This window comes from Arachis hypogaea, chromosome 9, assembly GCF_003086295.3.
Source record: "Arachis hypogaea cultivar Tifrunner chromosome 9, arahy.Tifrunner.gnm2.J5K5, whole genome shotgun sequence".
NCBI lineage: Eukaryota > Viridiplantae > Streptophyta > Magnoliopsida > Fabales > Fabaceae > Arachis > Arachis hypogaea.
The window spans coordinates 85905795-85924882 of record NC_092044.1 but is presented as its reverse complement, the minus strand read 5'-3'; the positions used below and the strand labels follow the sequence as shown (position 1 = coordinate 85924882).

General features: G+C 30.4%; 2 protein-coding genes across 4 annotated transcripts; one reads left to right on the top strand and one right to left on the bottom strand.

Annotated features, from left to right (window-relative positions):
- Positions 1-12938: 12938 nt before the first annotated feature.
- On the top strand, positions 12939-15825 carry LOC112711152 (uncharacterized). 3 transcript variants are annotated; one of them, XM_025763724.2, is made up of 3 exons: positions 12939-13181; positions 13396-13600; positions 15238-15825. In XM_025763724.2, the coding sequence occupies exons 2-3, from the start codon at positions 13409-13411 to the stop codon at positions 15595-15597; spliced, it is 552 nt and encodes a 183-aa protein (XP_025619509.1). In that variant the 5' UTR covers positions 12939-13181; positions 13396-13408; the 3' UTR covers positions 15598-15825. The 3 variants fall into 3 exon arrangements, with proteins under 3 accessions (XP_025619509.1, XP_025619510.1, XP_025619511.1); XM_025763725.2 differs by having other exon boundaries at positions 12998-13181; positions 13384-13600; XM_025763726.3 differs by having other exon boundaries at positions 13003-13181; positions 13391-13600.
- Positions 15826-17521: 1696 nt separating this feature from the next.
- LOC112713024 (B3 domain-containing protein At2g33720-like) lies at positions 17522-18019 on the bottom strand. Its single transcript, XM_025765816.2, has one exon. It carries the CDS (start codon positions 18017-18019, stop codon positions 17522-17524), a length of 498 nt encoding a protein of 165 aa, XP_025621601.2.
- Positions 18020-19088: the final 1069 nt, after the last annotated feature.

Below are 19088 nucleotides of genomic sequence, written 5' to 3'. Positions count from 1 at the left end.
TGAGCCATGCGTGCGCATCGATTCTCGCTAGCTATCTCCTTTATTTCTTGTGTTCCTTCCATTTTTTTCAAGACTCCTCTCTATCCTCTAAGCCATTCCTGCCATATAAAGCCTGAAAACGCTTAACACACAGATCACAGCGTCAAATGGTATTAAGAGAGGATTAAAAATAGTAAATTAAAGGCCAAAGAAGTATGTTTTCAATCATAGCACAAAATCAGGAAGAAAAGTGTAAAACATGCGGATTCTGTGAATAAATGTTAGAATAGTGGATAAAATCCGCTCAATTAAGCACAAGATGTACCAAGAATTAGTGGTGCATCAATGACTTTTGATTGCCTTCTTCGTTTAGAATTAAAATCCTGAGGTCACTGCGACTCTTAACTCTTGACAAAGCAACATAAAGTTGTCCATAGGTGAACACTAATTTTGGCAAGTAAAATCCTATATGTGATAATGATAGACCCTGACTCTTGTTAATGGTCATTGCAAAGCATATTGTTAATGGAAATTGTCTCCGTTGGAACTTAAATGGAAATTCTAAATTTGAAGCGATCAAGTTCATTCTTGGAATGTACACTTTATCTCCAATATTTCTACCAGTCACTACCGTCGCTCCAATTACGTTGTTACCAAGTTCGTTAGCTATTAATCTTGTCCCGTTGTATAAACTTGAAGTCTGGTATATGTTTCGCAGTAGCATTACAGAAACTCCTGGCTTCAAAGTCAACTTGTGATTGGGTAGTCCTGAACATTTGATGTCATTTAGGAACTCTGGTTTGAACCACTCTTGTTGTACAACTTCATTCTCATCAGCTTGACATGTTGTGTCAGAACTCAAATACTTGTTTTCCATCCCTAGAAAGATTGTCAAGATGAAATCGTTTACCTTCTCAACACTCTCAAGCATGGGCGCAAGAATTGTCCTACTCTAAAAATACTTGTAATCTAATATGTTTTAAAACAAATTTAGATATGCAAAGTGTACTAAATGAGAGAGAGGGTCATCAATAGTGATAATCAATAGATCATCTGGAATTTCAACTTCTGATTCATCACTAACAACAGAATCAATATTTTCATTTTCAACATCAAGTATCCAATTAGCAAATTCTTCATTTCACCTTGATCTTCATTCGAAGAAGACATTAGAAGCCTCATGTTCATATACAGTTTCAGAACTTTACAAAACGACTGCAAATGGGATGAGTTAATAGCTGATGACAATATCTCGTGTCTACTTCCTTTTGGAATCACCGGAAGTATCTGTCTGAAATCACCTCCTAGAACAACAATTTTAACACCAAATGGTTGATGTGTCTTATGTTGATCGGTAACTGACATAAGATTCCTGAACGTCCGATCAAGTACTTCAAAGCACATTTTATTGAGTATTAGAGTTTCATCCAAAATTATTAAACTACTTTGGATGATCAGCTCAACCTTCAAACTGCCATGCTTGATGTTGCAAGTAGATTCATTAGTAATTGTAATGGGTATTGAAAATCTAGAATGAGCCGTTTTGATACCAGGTAGGAGTAAAGACACAATTCAACTGGATGCGACATTTAAAACAATCTTTCCTCTAGACCGGATAGCAAAAGAAAGTTCATTCCAAATAAATATATTACCACACCCACCATGCCCATAAACGAAGTAAAGATCACCAGAGTGTGTAATAACAGCATTGAGTATCTCATCGATACTTACCTTTGCTCATGAGTAATCTTTTGTTCTGTATATAAGTTTGTATGAGTCAACTCATTTGTGTCATATGCTAATTCCTCCTCTATTAGCTTATTCTGAAAAAGGCGAACATCAGACATCTCCGGATATGGCATTGATTGATAGTCTCTTAAAGATCTCGCATTGTTGTTGAGTATCTTCTCAATCTCAATCAGGTAGAGATTTTTCAATTCGTCATCAATCATGTTTAGTCCTAGCCAAAACACATGATGATTTTATGAAATATTTAATAAGTAATTCCAAAATAAAACTATTAATATTATTAATAAAAATAAAAATAATAAGAGAATAAAATTTTGATATTAAAAAAAGACATAGTAAAATACCTTGGTTTTTCAAAGTTTTTCTCCTCTTATATAGTATTTCATAAGCTAATAATGTCTAAGTTGCATTACAAACACACTCTAGTTTGTTAATGCTATTAGATATCAGTAGCATCGCAAATAGTTTTCTCAATTGATGACCAGATGCAAGTTCAGCTACTTCATTAATAGCTGCAATGAATTCCCTATCATCGCACAGTAGTCCCATGGAATAGTAAGCATCTTGGAAGCTAGAATGTGTAATACCATTAACTGTCCTAATAGACTCATATGTTGTGCAACCTCTCTGAATATCTAACAAAATTCTCATATAGTAAATATCACCTGTACCCGGTGGAACATAATTTAACCTCCCGATAGAATATCCTCTTTTAGAATACCCTCTTTTAGATTTTTGATATATGTAAAGAAAGGGATTGATGTACTTTGAATTGTGGCGCTATAAATATCTCATAACTTATACTTTTTTATAATTGACTTATAGTTAAAATTTTTTAAATTTGATTGACTTTAATTTAAATTTAAATTAATAAACTTGTATATAAAGTAAATAAATATATTAACAATTTTTAAAATTTTAAAATAACGTAAATATATGTAAAAGGACGTATGTAGCTGCAACTTTTAAAAAGAATCAACAACATTTTAAAAACAATGTTAAAAAGAATCGACAATTTTTAAAAAATAGTTTTAAAATTTAAAAAATAGTTTTAAAATTTAAAAAATAACAACTTAAGTAAAATAATTTAAAATTTAAAAAATAACAACCTAAGTAAAACAATCTAAAATTTAAAAAATAATAATTTAAATAAAATAATTTAAAATTTAAAAAATAACAACCTAACTATAACAACCCAAACAAATAATTTAAAATTTAAAAATAACAACCTAAGCAAATAATAATTTATAATTTTTAAATATAAATTTAAAAATTTCTAACAATGACACGTAAGTAAATAAACTCTCAAACTCAACGTATGGCGTCAGCGTCAGTATATGAACTCTCATTTGTATTACTATAAAGATAAAGATAAAAATAAAGATATTACTAATGACTTTCAACAAAATCACTATTAATTTTAAATATTTTATTTTGCTTTCGAATTTTTTTAATGGAGTTTTGATGTTCTTGTATTATGTGGATTTTAATGTTGATTTGAATATTAATATGAGTTAAAAACTTTATTAACCGATAAATAATTGATTCCCTAATTATACTCAATATATTATAGGGTGTATTTGTTTTAGCATTTAAAAAATAAAAAACACGTTCAAATTTTTTAAACGCTTCAATTTTTGAGTTAGCTATTTTTTTTCCTGTAAACACAGTGGTGATTTTGTACGACAAATCCTAGCTATAATAGTTGCCTAATATTAAACAACCTAAACTGCTATCATTCCTGTTGAGTCTCTTGGATATACCAAAAGCGTTTTTTTATTTTTTTATTTTTGGATATTGAAATGGGGAGCACCAATTTAGGGTAAATTTGATTCATTTGGATTTCACAAAAAGCCCATTATCCATTATGACAAAAAAAAAACACACTCTTCACTCTCTTTGAATATGCAGCAAGCACATTTGATTGTTGCGTTTGTCGTTCATAATAAAGCTGTGTATTACAAAATTCCGTTTAGACCTAAAATTCCATCGCAAAAATCGGACCTTTTTTAAATTTAAATTCCGAGTTTTTGCACAGTTGAAATTTCTCATGTGATTTCAATTCTTCCATCAATGTCTTCTAATAATGCCTCACTACATAGAATTAGTTATCTTTTGAAGTTACGCAATGGTTGTTGCTGGCGCCACTCTCAGATTTGATCAAAACCCTTAGTTTGTTTAGTTCTCTTTTCATGGTTCTGCAACTGATGATTCTTTCGGTTATCAGATGCAAAAAAATGCAGTTTGTTTAGTTCTCTTTTCATGGTTCTGCAACTGATGATTCTTTCGGTTATCAGATGCAAAAAAATGCTGAGATTAATTCAGGTTCATATCAGAACCAGCTATTAAATAGGCAAAGTCAAGATTACGTTGCTCAAGAAAATGCAAATGGTTTTCTCTGGAAGAAATAATGAATATGCGAATAATAATAATAATATCGTTGCGCGTGGTGAAAATTTTTTATGGTGTGAGTGATGGAGTGGTTGCTGAGAATGATGATGAGTCAGCAGGAGGTAGTTAGTCTGAGTCAGCATGAGTTTGTTATGCTGTTACAACTTACAAGTATTTGGGAGGACCTGGAAGTCAGTTAGCTTGTGCTGTAAGAAATGTGTATAACTGAAAATATGACAAATTCATCATTTTCCGTCATTGTTTCTGATTCCACTTCTCTCTCAAGAACGAACTTGGGTCTGATGCCTTTAACAAATTCGAGTTTATGAATATAAAGCTGCAGAGACTTCTCATGCTGAGAATGATAATATATATGCTTTGCTTAAAGGTATGAAGTCACAGATGAAAGAAGCCGGCTAGATTCCGGAGACATAGACCAAGAAGGGAAAGAAGAAAGCTCTTCTTGCCCATAGTGAGAGACTTGCTGTTGCTTATGGACTCCTTAGAAGCTCTGCTCGCTCTCCTATTAAGGTAATTAAGAACCTCCGAGTTAATGCACTGAAAATTATTTCTAACATTGTGGGCAGAGAACTCATCATAAGAGATGCTAAAATGTACCACCATTTTAAAGAGGGGCTATGTTCTTGCAGTGATTATTGGTCAACAACATGAACTTAGCTACTCTAACGCTTCTTAGTGTTGATAATCCCGTTTGTTAATAACTTGTTAGGCTAATATATTAAAACTGAAGGGGCTGCAATTTGTGTAAGCATAGTTTTATATTGTACATGTTAAGATGTAGTCTCGATCGACATGGAACAAATCTTATAATTGCTGCTTACCGTTCCCATGATTGATTTGCAATATTTATGTTGTTATTTATAGTAATTAAAATCCAGTATTCCAGGTTTAGAAGTATTTCTTTTCAACCACACTTTTTTCTGTTAATAAAACAGAAAGATTTAACAAAATCGTTCCTAATATATCATTATGTTCTAGATTCTAATATAGCTTTTTGAGTTAGCTTGAAAGGCATTTTAAGTTTTCACTTCTATGAGTGCAATTGAGCAGAAAGCAAGTAAATTATGTTAGCTAAGCGTGGAGCTTGGAGCGGTTCTGAATTCTGATTATGGTGAATGGTTGGAGCCATGGGGAGAGCTTCGACCACAGCTGATTAGGCTGTTTCCATTTTTTTTCTCTGGTGGTTGTTCTTGAATTGTTTAGACACCAAAAAGGGAAATAAATTGATTATAACAAATTTTAAGTACTGCCTCCTAAATTTAGATGATGATGATTCTTCTTCTTCTCTTCTCCCCTCAAGAAAGGAATAATCTCCTATTATAACAGAAGAAAGACACTAGGTCTCTACAATTTATGTCTATCTCATAATAGAATTGTATTGCTTAAGAATATAAATGGATTGTTCAAGGAAATTGTTCGATAGACTTAGACAATCAATCTATCTATCTATCTATCTATTTATTTATTTATTTTGTGTTTGTTTAGGTGTCATTAAATTGATGAAAAAGATTTTTTTTAGTTTATTTGATAAATTTTTATTAATAAAGTAAAAATATTAAAAAAATAAAAAATAAAAGTCTTTTTGAGAAATTACAATATATATTTTTTAAAAGATTTTTTTCTTAAAAAAATATGTTTTCACATAATAAATAAACAAAAAAATATTTTTATATTATTATACTAAACATAATTGATAGATAAAATATATTTTTGCATGAGATATCCAAATATAAAATTATTTTTATTTTTCTGTAGAATCTTTTAAAAAAACATAATTCCAAAAAAGATCTTTATATATATATATATATATATATATATATATATATATATATATATATATATATATATATATATATATATCTTAGAAGCTCACCTAAACAAATTCGTTGATATTTTATCTATTATTTTATTACCATATAAGTTTTTCTATAAGTTATAATTTTTGCAGATTTATTAATTTATTTTTTTATTATTCCTGGTTGTTGAAATCTAAAATTGTCCAAATAATTACATATTATTATTATTATTATTATTATTATTATTATTATCTTTTTTTTTAAATAATAAAAAAAATTATAAAAATCACAAAAATAATTTTATTTTAATATTTCTTTTACATCATTATCCAAAAAAAAGAAAAAAAATAAACAAGGTCAGAGACAAAATCTTTGTTAAGAAAAAACGGTCGCATACTGATCTTGAAAATAGAGTTAGTGTGTACTATTAATTTAAAAATCTTAGCCAAAATATGTATTAGAAGATGAATTTTTACTTCAAAGCACATTGATTAAACTATGATTTTTCTATAAACATCAAGATGCATTAACGAAAAAAGGAGAGATTGAAGAAGAAAGAAGAGTAAGAAAAAATAGATCTGAATTTGTTTTTTTTTTTAAAAAAGAGTTAGAAGAAGGATTTGAGAAGAAAAGATTTCAAAGAGAGAGTTAAAAAATAAAAAATTTAGTGAGAAAAAAATAATTTAGAGATATCATTATTGGTTGTGAGTATATAACTAGTTTTAATATTTTAGATTTTAATAAATAAATATAATAGTTATTTTAAATATTTTAATATTTTAGATCTTACTAAATAAATATAGTAGTTATTTTAAAAAAACTATATTAAAATATTAAGATTCAACAGGTGATCTCACAAATTAGTTTTTTAATTATTGAGTTTTATCATATAAATTAAACAATAATAAAAATTATAATTTTAAAAATTTAAAAGATTTAAATTTTAAAATAACTATTATATTATTTAATGAAATTTAAAATATTAAATTTTTAAATATATAATCAACAATAATTTGATAAATTCGTTTAAATAAAAAAAAATTTCTATAAAAAATTTATAATGTGAAAATGTAAAATTTGAGATAGGGGATATATTTTTAAAATTAAAAATTTTAATTTTATGAATGCCTATAAAGTTTAGTAAGTAATTGTAAATAGATTAATAACTGTCTTGTGTGATTGAATTTTTTGTTGTGAAAGCGAATGGTAATTGATTTTGGTGTTAGTGTGATGATAATTGAATGGGTGTGAATTGAAATTTGTTTAACAGTTATGTGTATCTTGCAAGATTGTTTGAGAATGAATGCTTGTTGAAAGTTCTAATTTTTACTTAATAACGTTGTGATTGGTTGCTGAATTAAATTATGATGAGTAATAAGATTTGATGAATGATAAATAAATTGAGGGTGAATTTATACATTGAGTTCCTAAAATTGATTTCCTAACTAAAACAGTAATTTGAAGGGTTTATAAATAATTTTACAATGATTGAAATTATATGATAATAAAATATGTTGATTATTGAGAACTTTTTTATTTGATAATTGTTGAAAAAAAATTGATAAATTGATGAAATTGAGAGAACTCTTAAAAGGTGGTTAAATCCACTTTTAAGGCAGATTATGTCCAAATTTTTATAAAAAAAAAAGTAAAAGAAAGAGTTGAAGGATAATTGAAGAAAATATTAAGGTTAATGAAATGTTAAGTCAAGTTAAAGAAAAGTTAATGTTAAGAAAAAGATTGAGGTTGAAAAAAGGTTAGGGACAAGTTGAGAAAAAGGAATAAAAGAAAAGGAGAGAACTAAGAGGAGTTATAGAGATTGAGAACTGATAACTGAAAAAAAACGGTTAAAGAAAAAAGAACAGAAAAAGAAACTGAAAAAGGTTTACAAAAAGGAAAAGTTGAAAGAAAAATGTTGATTGGGCCTTGGTGCCGGCTATATAGTAAGAACGGCGATACGTAGTGCTCACTTGAGACATTGAGTACGGCCTAGTGAGGACAGCGAATACAAGATGCGCATGAAGGGAATATTTTGGTTTTCTTACAAGGACGGTGAATACTAAATGCTCATAGAGGAATGATTTCTGAACATAGAGACGGCGATGCATAGCGCTTATTTCGAAGATGTGGTTGAGTGCAGGTAGCTAACCGACACATGAGCTCATGACCTGCTTAGAATAGACATTCATCATATGTATTTGTATAAAATATTTGGGTGTGCTTTATATTATTGTGATGTGTTATTTATGAATTTCTTGTTGTATGATTTATTTGTGAATTGCTTGTTCTGTTCATATTGTGTGTTTTGCTTGTGCTTGTTACTATATCAATAGGATAAAACTGACGTGGATTGGGTTTGTATGTGTTAAGAATGTAAAGAAAGTAATTAATTATCTAAAGTAAAACCAAAAGCATTTTTAAAAGCTTGATAAAAATAATTTTCTTGAGTGAGTTAATTATTTACATTTTATTCTTTATTTTTACGATATTCACATTCTCTAATGAGAATGTGTGGATCTATTCTCACTCCAAATTTTTCAACTCTTTCAGTAAGTAACAGATGTGAAGACTTATTATAAAATTGTGAAAGCATATAAGAACTAATTGCGAGTCAAGTTGTTGTAGAGTTTATTGTCCCTTACCTTTATTACTTGAAGTTTTTATTTCTCTACAGATGAATGGGTATTGTATTTGAGTTATATCTAAATTTATTAAAATAACTATAATATATTATTATTAGTAATTATGTGAATATATATTTGCATGAACATATTTTGTCTAATGAATAGATGTTATAATGTATTATTAGTAATTCTATGTATATATATTTATTTGAATATCTTTGTGTCTGATGGTTGATGAAAAATGAAAACAAAATTTATGGGCTTTTTCTTAAATCTATAAATAAGTTAATGTTGTAAAGGCTCAATATTAAATAGATAATAAAATAAAAATGTTAATAAAACCTTTCTTTTAGTATGATCATGACATGCTAAAGATTGTGTCGTTACATAAATCACTATAAAAGAATGATGTGTTCACATCGAATTGTTGTAAATGCCACTGCTTTACAATTGAAATTGCCATCACAACTGTGAAAGTATTCATTTTCACAATAGGACTAAATGTATCTTTATAGTCCATTCCATGAGTTTGAGAAAACCCTATACCACAACTCGTGCCTTGTACCTCTTTACAGACCCATCTAGGTTGAGTTGAGTTTAAAAATCCATTTGCTCCCCATTACTTTCTTACCGTCAGGAAACTTAGTCAGAGTCCAGGTCTTATTGTTCTTTAGAGCAAGAAGTTCATTATCTATGGTTAACTTTCAATTATTATTTGTAACAGTTTCATCATAATTCCTATGTTCTACATGCATGAGTTTATCTAATGCATATATTTTAGGTTCAAGTGACACCACTTTTGATGTAACTACTTGTGAGATAGAATTTTGTAGTGATAGATTGGGAGTAACTGAATCAATTATAGAAGTTATCATGCAATGAAAATCTTTTAAGTATATTGGTGGCCTTTTTGTCCTATTTGATCTTTTAAGATCAGTATGGTATGGATAAATTATTCTTGAGACATCAAATGTTGAGCCTCTAAGGATGAATCTAAGTGAGTATCAATATAATCGTTTGGAGCTGATTGATCTACGATAAACTCACTTGAGTCAGAAACAATGTGATCACTATGAGATGCAACAGTTGGTGTATCATTGTGTGATGTCGTATCTAATATAACATTATGTGATATAGGTGCATATGTGAAAGTGTTATGCAATGTTTTACCAAAATAGTCATTGTAAGTGATGTCAAAAGGGTCTGTGAATGCAGGTATGCTAGTTGGTGTGTGCTTTGGGTCTTGGCCTGGTTTAGAGAATGCACTTGATGCAAAAGGCATGACATTTTCAGACAAAGTAACATTTTCAAAAAGAAAAATTTCTCTCTTTGATAGATCATATAACAAATAACTTTTTATTTCTGGTTTATATTCAAGATGTACACATTTTTTGGCCTTCTTATCAAGTTTTTTCTCATGAGCAGTCAAAGTTGCAGCATATACCAAGTAGCCAAACATCCTAATGTATTCAATCTCAGGTAATTTTTCTTTTAAATTTTCATAGAGACACATTTTGCAAAGAGTGTTTGGTATATGATTAAGAATGTGGATCGCTTGTGCTGCTGCATATGTGAAATATTTTGGCACATTGCTTGAAATATTAGTGCTTTAGTTATTTTTAAAATGTGTTGATGTTTTTGTTTTACAATTTCATTTTGTTGAGAAGTCTCAACATATATTGTTTGATGCACTATGCCTTTAAAATTGTAGAAAGAATTTAACTTAAATTCAAGGTCATTATCTGTTCTAATTTTTTTTTTACAGAAACATTGAATTGTGTTTGGAGAAGATTAACAAAATTTTTCACAAGAGAAGTTATCTCAACCTTTGATTTCATGAAAAAGGTCAAAGTTTATCTACTTTTGTCATTAATTATAGTAAAAAAATTTGTATCCTCCAATAGAGACAAATCCAGTGTGACCCAGATATTCTTTATTTTGCATAGTGACATGAGTCACATGGTCCAAGGATCCTTTATTTTCAAAAAATTATAATATTTTTGCATCACATTTATTCTCTAAGATGGGACGTGTCTTAATCTAAGATACTAAATTGCTTTTGAATCATCTTTGCTGGAGTTGCATGGCAATAGCATAAATGATAATGCTAATATAACGTTTGTTGCTGTGATTGGTTTTAAATTCTCAAATGCATATAATCACTTTTTTTTCATATATTCCAATCTTCTTCTTAGTAATTTTATCCTATATATCACTGTTAGAATCATCGAAAATAATCTTGCATTTTAGATCACTGGTTAACTTTGACACCAAAATTAGCTTGAACTTAAATTTTGGAACAAACAATGCATATACTAAATGAAATTGTGTAGTGAACTCTGGCTGCGTTTTTTTATGAGAACAAGACAAAACGAGACATTAAAAATAAGACATAAATGACAGAGACACAAAATTTAGTGTTCTTGTATTCTATTTAGTAATAAACTAGAACAAATGATGAAAATCTAATTTATTCTTATTTTTTTCATTAAAAAAATTTGAGAAAAAAATATATAATAATAAAAAGTATAATTATGAAAAATTAACAAGCATAATAAAAAAATAAAAAATAAATTATGTCCCTTATTAGTGTCTTTGTGTCATTCCTATCAGGATGGACATAAAATACACTAATTCAGTGTCTCTAGATATAATGTCTTTGTCTATGTCTCATCTGTTAAACACGATTTTGTATCTCTGTGTCCTTGTCTTAATGTTCCGTCCCTGTAAACAAACGCAGCCTATGGTATTAATTATATCTGTGACAATTTGAGTTCCACAGGTAAGTTTATATGCACATGTTTAATATAGTAGAGACTTTTAAATGCTTGAATTGAATATAAAACATGGTCAATGGCTCCTGAGTCAATGACCCAAGAGTTGTGGCTAAAAGTGGCTAATGGCATGAGAAATGCAATACATTGGCTACATGGTAATGTAATGGTTTGATTGTGACTTTGTTGTTGCAATTTTTGTTTTTCTAAAAATGCCAATAATGCCAACTTTTGGTCTATAGAAAATATGATCTTAAAGTCATTCTGAACTTCTTGAGGTACATTGTTGATTTCTTCATCTTGCTCATTAGTAATTATATTGTTCATTATACTTTTCCCATTTCTAGCTCTCATATGGTGTGAAAGACCATTTTTTCGTAATGTGTCCTTTGTATGACCACTTTTCTTACAAAAAACATATTGTTTGTATCATTGAGTTCTGCCTCCTCTTCCATATGAGGTTCTACCACCTCTATCCCATCTCATATTGACTTGTTTAGAGTTTATAGTAAAATTTGACTTTGCATCTATACTGGCCATCTAGGTTTTACATTCAATTGGTTCTACATTTTGTCTTTTTTATTGCAGAAATAACAAGAAGGAAACATCAACATGGGAAAGCAGCTTCATGTACATTATTTGTGATCTTACAACAGTATATTGATCACTGAGGCCTCTTAATAGTCTTACCACACACATATTTTATTTGTACATCCTCACAATTTTAAGTCTAGAGTCATACTCTCCAACACATAACTTGCATGTTGGTACGGAAGAAAAATTATCTAGTTCTTCCCAAAATTCCTTCAATTTGTTGAAGTATGTAGTGATGCTCAAATCATCTTACTTGATTGCAAACAATTCTTCTAACAACTCAATTATTCAAAACAAATCATCCTACCAATTCTGTGCTTTAAAGCCTTCCATATGTCAGCAGCAATATTTATCCACATGACACTTCTTGCTATCTCATCCCGCTTAATGGCGGGTTAGCGGCTAAGTCTGTCAAATCTTTTTTTTATAAATCATTAAATATTAAACAATATATATAATTTTACAATTATTTCAATAAATTTATAATTTTTAAAAACATAAAAAAATTATAATTTTTAAATTCACAAACATTAAAGTCTTTATCATTAGAAATATGTAATAAACATAATCATAAACCAAGTTTTTAAAACAAAATAATAAAACCAACATTGTCCAAAGCAAAACAAATATTGTCTAAAACATATAATTAAACATTTTTAAGTTATAATCAATCAAACATAAAACATAATCCAAAATATAACTTATAACATCTTTAATTATCATCTTCATCCTCTTGTAGATCAATAACATTATAAAAATTTGTAAAAAAACTACCTCGACAAAAAAATTTTCTGAGTCGCTGGGAAAACCTGCCCTGCCCGCCAAAGTTCACGGATTAAACGATGCGAGTTAGACGAATTTTTTAAATTTATCGAATTTAAATTTTCAGCCTAATCCACTTTTTTCAATGAATTAGGCAGACCGACCCAATAAATTTTGGCCCATTTGCTACCCCTAACGCCAGCCATCAAAAGTTAAAAAAATAAAGGTAATATGTACAAAAAAAAAAGGTAACTAAGATCAATCTTATCATACAAGATCTAAAATATTAAAAGATTGTAAATGACGTGGGTCGCCACGCTGTCGGCACAATTTAAGATTCCTACGTTGTTCTCTTCCATGGAAAAGAAAAAACACTACACAAGCACACGACAAAATCGTGAATTGGTTCACGCAAAATAGGAAATTTGGGGTTCCTTCCGTCTGGATTCCAATTCCGATTCTATTCGCAATCTCCTTGGAGCCGGTTTCAGGTCTGATCGATTTCTTCGTTCTTGCTTTTCCCGCACTTTTATCGATACCCATACCCTTGACATTGATTTGATCCAACGCAAGTTGGGTGCTTTTTTGGTTGAAATTTAGATTTTTAGATACCCTTTTCTCCCTAAGTTAATGGGATTTCATTGGAATAGCTAATTGGTTTGCGTGATTATTGATTAAGTGATTAATCTCAAGAGTGAAGTGTAGGTAGAGGAAGAAGATGGGGGCAATGGCATCGCGGTTCTGGTTCATGTTGTTCCCTGCAAAGGAGTATAAGATTGTTGTTGTTGGTTTGGATAATGCTGGGAAGACCACTACCCTTTACAAGTTGCATCTTGGTGAGGTTGTCACTACCAACCCTACTGTTGGTAGCAATGTTGAAGAGGTTGTCTACAAGAACATTCGATTCGAGGTGCCTTTCACTTACTTAACCTTCTTTCATCAATTCACACCATTCACTTTGTTTTAATGTGCTTATCTTGCTTCAATGCTTCCCTTTCATCTACCTGTTGTTTACTTATTTAGTATTGTTTGTGATTGGGTAAGGGGTTGTGTATCTGTATAAATATTTTACCTTTTCTGGGTGGGATTGAGTGGGAGTAGTATGCTACACTAGAAGCCTTATTTAGAGTTGGTTAGATATAGTTACCAATTGTTACTCACTTTTCTCGTCGTCAGTAAAATTCACTTCTACTTTTTTGTTTTTTATATTGAAAATCTTGTTCTGGAGATGGTTGAATGAAACATGTGTACTGAAGATACTTGTTGACGAAATTTGTGGATATTAATCAGTTTTCATGTGTTATTTCTCTGTTTTCTAAGACTGTTTTGGATACTCTTAAGTCTCAAAATATCTAATCACCATTTTGGCCTACTAAATTGAATGCTGGGTGTTCATGTTTGTGTGGGAATGATCTCCTGTCAATAGTTTACCATTTACTAATTTTGTCTTATATTGTTGGGAAGGGAGGGGGTTAGTTTGTTACTGGAAGATGATACCATTTGTTACACCTTTCTTTGGATAGAGGAAGAAATTTTATAAGAATAAGAGAACATACAAGAGGGCTATCCTTGCATGGATACAAAACGTATTAACCAAGAATCAAGATGGAAAAAAAAAAAAGCTTACTTAGCTATAACAGTGCATGCAATCTCTTTGAATATCTGCTAAAGAAACATGTCATGTAGGGGTGTCCATGGATCGGATCGGATCATATCCGCAGATCTGCGGTAAATATCCGTATCCGATCCGAAAATTGATCGGATACGATCCGATCCGCAAATTGATCGGATCGCGGATATCTGCTCTACATCCGCGTAGACGATCCGCGGATCCGCACAATAATAATTAATAAATAAATAAATATATATATATATTTGGTATTATATTTACTTGTTTGTATGTTTTAGTTAGTAATTATTATTCATATATTGTATTATTTTATTTTTGTTATTTAGAAAGAGTTTGATTAAAAATATTTTAGGAATAAATAAGTTTAAAAGTATGAAAGAAATATTTTTATTGAATTTTTTTATATTGAAATATGATTAAAAAGAGAAGGTTTAATTATGCGGATATATTCGATATTCGATCCGATCCGATCCGCACATTTGCGGATCGGATCGGATCGGATCCGGCACTAAAAAGTGCGGATATCATATCCGATCCAATCCGATGGAAATTGTGCGGATCAGATCGAATTTTCGGCCATATCCGATTCGATCCAATCCACGGACACCCCTATTGTCATGAGCACTGAAGCGAAGCTAAGACAAATGATACTATCCCAAATTAAATCAACAGTTGAAAAGGAAGACATTTCCTTATGACTTAAAACTATGTTTCTACTTCTATTCTTTTGGTTTTCTAAAGGCCGACAGTTTCAACCTTCGTTCGAGTTCTTGCTAATTATTTTTCAAATTTGTCCTGTATTCCTGGTGACAATATACATTCTGCATATTTTCATGAAGTTAGCATGTTGAAAACAGTTCCAAGCTTTGCTACTGTGCATGGTGACCGTATTACTCACTCTGTTTTCTTCATTTCAGGTTTGGGATCTAGGCGGACAAGAAAGACTCCGGACATCATGGGCAACATATTATCGAGGAACACATGCTGTGATTGCGGTGATAGATAGTAGCGATAGAGCAAGGATCTCTATTATGAAGGATGAACTTTTCAGGTTGCTGGGTCACGACGAATTGCAGCACTCAGTCATCCTTGTCTTTGCCAATAAACAAGATATCAAAGATGCCATGACACCTGCTGAGATCACCGATGCACTATCTCTTCACAGCATCAAGGATCATGATTGGCATATACAAGCGTGTTGTGCCCTCACTGGAGAAGGGTTGTATGATGGTCTCGGATGGATTGCCGGGCGAGTAACCGGCAAGGCACCATCATGATTGTAGGATTTGCTGGAGTCTTTTGAACGAGATTCATTTTTCATGCACTGAATTGATGTGATTACTGATCAGTTACAAAAGTATATGTATCATTTATACTTTGACGAGTCGACCAATCAAGCCAAACAAGTGTCTTTGGATTAGTTATGAAAGATTATTCAATAGTTGAGTATATATGTATACAATATACTTGACATTTTAAAATCGACTATGATAGAATTTGTTTTATGTTTGGATGTTAAATAGCTAGAAGACTGAAAAAAAACCGAACTCTCTTTTTTATTTTATTTTATTTTATTTTTTGAAGCTAGAAGGAGAAAATTCCTTGATGGACTTTTATCATGGTCAGTTAAAGTTCAATGATCCATACCAATTCTTTGTCTAATGTCATTAGATGGTTGCAAAATTATACAAATGCACCTTCAAATGCCTATTCTAAAATTACACAAATTACAATTTACATTTCTATTCCAAAATAACACAAATTACAAAACTATCAAGCTTCTTCAATTCTCCGGATTCAACATTATGTGGGTCAATACCACCATCTTGGAAGTTTTGTTCAACTAGGTCCTTTGTAGCTGCAACAGGTTGATGCTGGAATTGAGTATGCAATGAAACTAAATCATGCTCCTTTTGCACATGCAACAATGTACAGAGTCAGATGGAGGAAGCTTCATGACTAGTCAGTAAAATACATTACTACATTGCTGTCATTCACCTGAGATGTTGGTTACTATTTCCTTACTGCTGTTAGGCTTTCTTCTTTACACTTAGACAGAGATCCACCCAAATGAAGAGGCAAGTATTGGAATAATAAAGCAAAGTGGAGATTGGGAATCAACATTTGCAATTTATTTATAATTGTCATTACTAAACCCTAAAACCTAAACACACATGCACAAAACAATGTCAGTTGGACAACTTGATCATGCCGAACTTGTTTTGAGAACTACCAACCCTGGACTTGTAACCCTATAAATTATGCAGCATGGCATAATAGAACAAAGGATCACATTAGAGTGAGAAAATCACCATAATTGACTAATTGTTTTTTACCTAAACCAGATTTACTCGATTCTGGTTTTAATATAACATCTTATCCAAATAATCTTAATCTTTAACTTTAATTATAAAACCTAACAAACGCTGTTTGGTCTGCCAATCTGCAAGGACCAAGTTTGGATTAAGAACAAACTAAGCATCATACACAACAAATTTCCACTAGTTTCAAATAATGCAAAATTAAGACTTGATCTATTAATAACTTAACAATATTAGCAGAAACGCCAAGAAACCTCTAGTATGATTTTGAATGTTATAAAAGGTATTAGCTAATTATTAGCTAGTTATAATTATTGGCAATCGCAACCATTGTTAAACCAAATTAGATTTTTTCAAAATTAAGGTGGTGGAAAGCACCATTCCTACTACACCATTGTTAAATATGGTTTATTCCTGTATTCTTGTGTACTCCTATATACTTTTGGAGACGATAATAATAATTGCCAACTTGTCATTGACCACCGGCGGTATTGTCTAATATTCAACTTCCCAATTTTTTTTCTCAACCTATGTGATATTTATGGAGGGAGACGAAATGAAGTTCGTCCGGGTACGACGAACTTTAACTAAATGCCAAAAAAATGAAAATTAAAGTTTGATTACTTTTTTTTTTGATAAAATAATGATTTCTTTTAATTTAAAGTAGAAAAAAAATCCATAATTTGACCCTTAACAAAGAGAAAAAGAGAAAGAAGAAAAATATAATATATATTTGTTAGAAGGCAAGTCTGCAAACAAAAGTTTTGTATAATTCAATTGTGTTGTTGATAACAAATATAATAAAAAACAAGGATTGAAGAAAAGAAAGTAAAAGAAGTTAGACTACTGAAATTCCATCTCTTCTTCCAAAACAAATAGTTCAGTTTGAGAAATCCTCCTCTGTGGCAGCTTTGAGAACAGAGAAATCAAAGCGGTTGGCGTAAGGATCCCAGTGGAAACCAATCTCATGGCCGGAGTTGAGAGACCTTCTTTTGACAAAGTCTTTAATCCAATTGGCCATGAAGACATAGCTTCTAGAAGAACCCCATCTCTTGAACACAAGACTGTGCATTGACTGTGTGTCAACGTCCCATATCTCGACCTCCATTCCTTCTTTCTGGTTCTCATCGTACCCCAACACCGCTGCTACCAGCGGCTCCGCCATCTCCTTCGGAAGCAACAGCCTACTCAAGCTCCCCACGTCGCTGCTGTTCAGCACCTTCTTCAGCTTCCATGGATCGTCATACATCATTAGCTCAGTTGAACATCCCCATGAAAACGACGGTTTCTTGTTTTCTTCCATTTTTCTCTTCTTGTTCGTCTTCTTGATTCTCTCCAAACATGAAGAGGTTTGTTCAGGACATGCATCCACCGCCATTGATAAGCAAGTGAAAGAATCATAATTTTCTTGATCACAAGAATCGCATTCCGCTCCACTTCTCAATCTCAAATGCAAGCAGCAACTCTTTCTCTTCTTTATCATCATTCTTGGATTATTATTATCACTTTGCATTTCTTATTTGAAAGAACCCACACTCTCCTATATATACTAATTTTCTGAGAGTTCAGCTTCAAGTACCATTTCGTTTATGTTCATGTTAAATTCATATCTATATCTTTTAATTACTTGTATGAATTATCTAATCATGATATCATTCATTTAATATCTTATCATTTTTTAAAATGAATACATCTTTTGAGTTTTATCAAAGATAATTTTTTTCTGTTAAGAGGTTTCAGTTTCTGTTTTTGCTTTTGGGGTCTTTGACCCTCCTTTCTCTAAAAAAAAAGATAAATATTATTTATATTGAAACAAAATTAAACATATTCATTGAATTAAAATTTTTCTTTTGATTTTTTATTTATTTTATCTTATTTTATAATTATCAGTTTATTAAAATTAATACCAAATTATGAAAAATGTGTAAGAAAATTTCATTACGTTTTATATAAAAATTTGATTATTCAACTATGATAGATTTAGGCCCAGATTGGGTAACCAACTTAATTAAGCTTCTTTTGATAAAATAACTTAAATAATAAATAACTCTTAAAAGTAACTTATAAATAAGTTATTTTGAGTTTGGATTTTTAACTCTAAAAGTGCTTATTTTAAAGAAATATGGCTCAGGATTCGGTGATCCCAAAATGTTTGGACCACTAAGTGGTCCCATAACAAAACATGTTTTTTAAAATTTTTTAATAATTGCTAAATAGTCCTTTTATAAATTTAATTACAAATTAACCCTATATGTTTTATTTAATTATAAAAATTATTTTTTATTTTATAAATAATTATTTTAACCAAAATCTATCATGTTTATTAACAATCAAGAACAAAAACAATAATGAATTAGATCTTCCATTGATCTTAATAAATTTTTTGGTCATTCCAATTGATTAAAATATTACATTCGATCCGGGACGTTCCCGAGGAGTCATAAATT

What these genes read in the sequence shown, in the direction of transcription:
- LOC112713024 (XM_025765816.2), bottom strand. Translation starts at nt 18,019, where the DNA reads ATGGCGGTGGATGCATGTCCTGAACAAACCTCTTCATGTTTGGAGAGA.
- LOC112711152 (XM_025763724.2), top strand. Translation starts at nt 13,409, where the DNA reads ATGGGGGCAATGGCATCGCGGTTCTGGTTCATGTTGTTCCCTGCAAAG. An exon ending in ACAAGAACATTCGATTCGAG is followed by an intron (nt 13,601 to 15,237) that starts GTGCCTTTCACT and finishes TCTTCATTTCAG; the next exon opens with GTTTGGGATCTAGGCGGACA.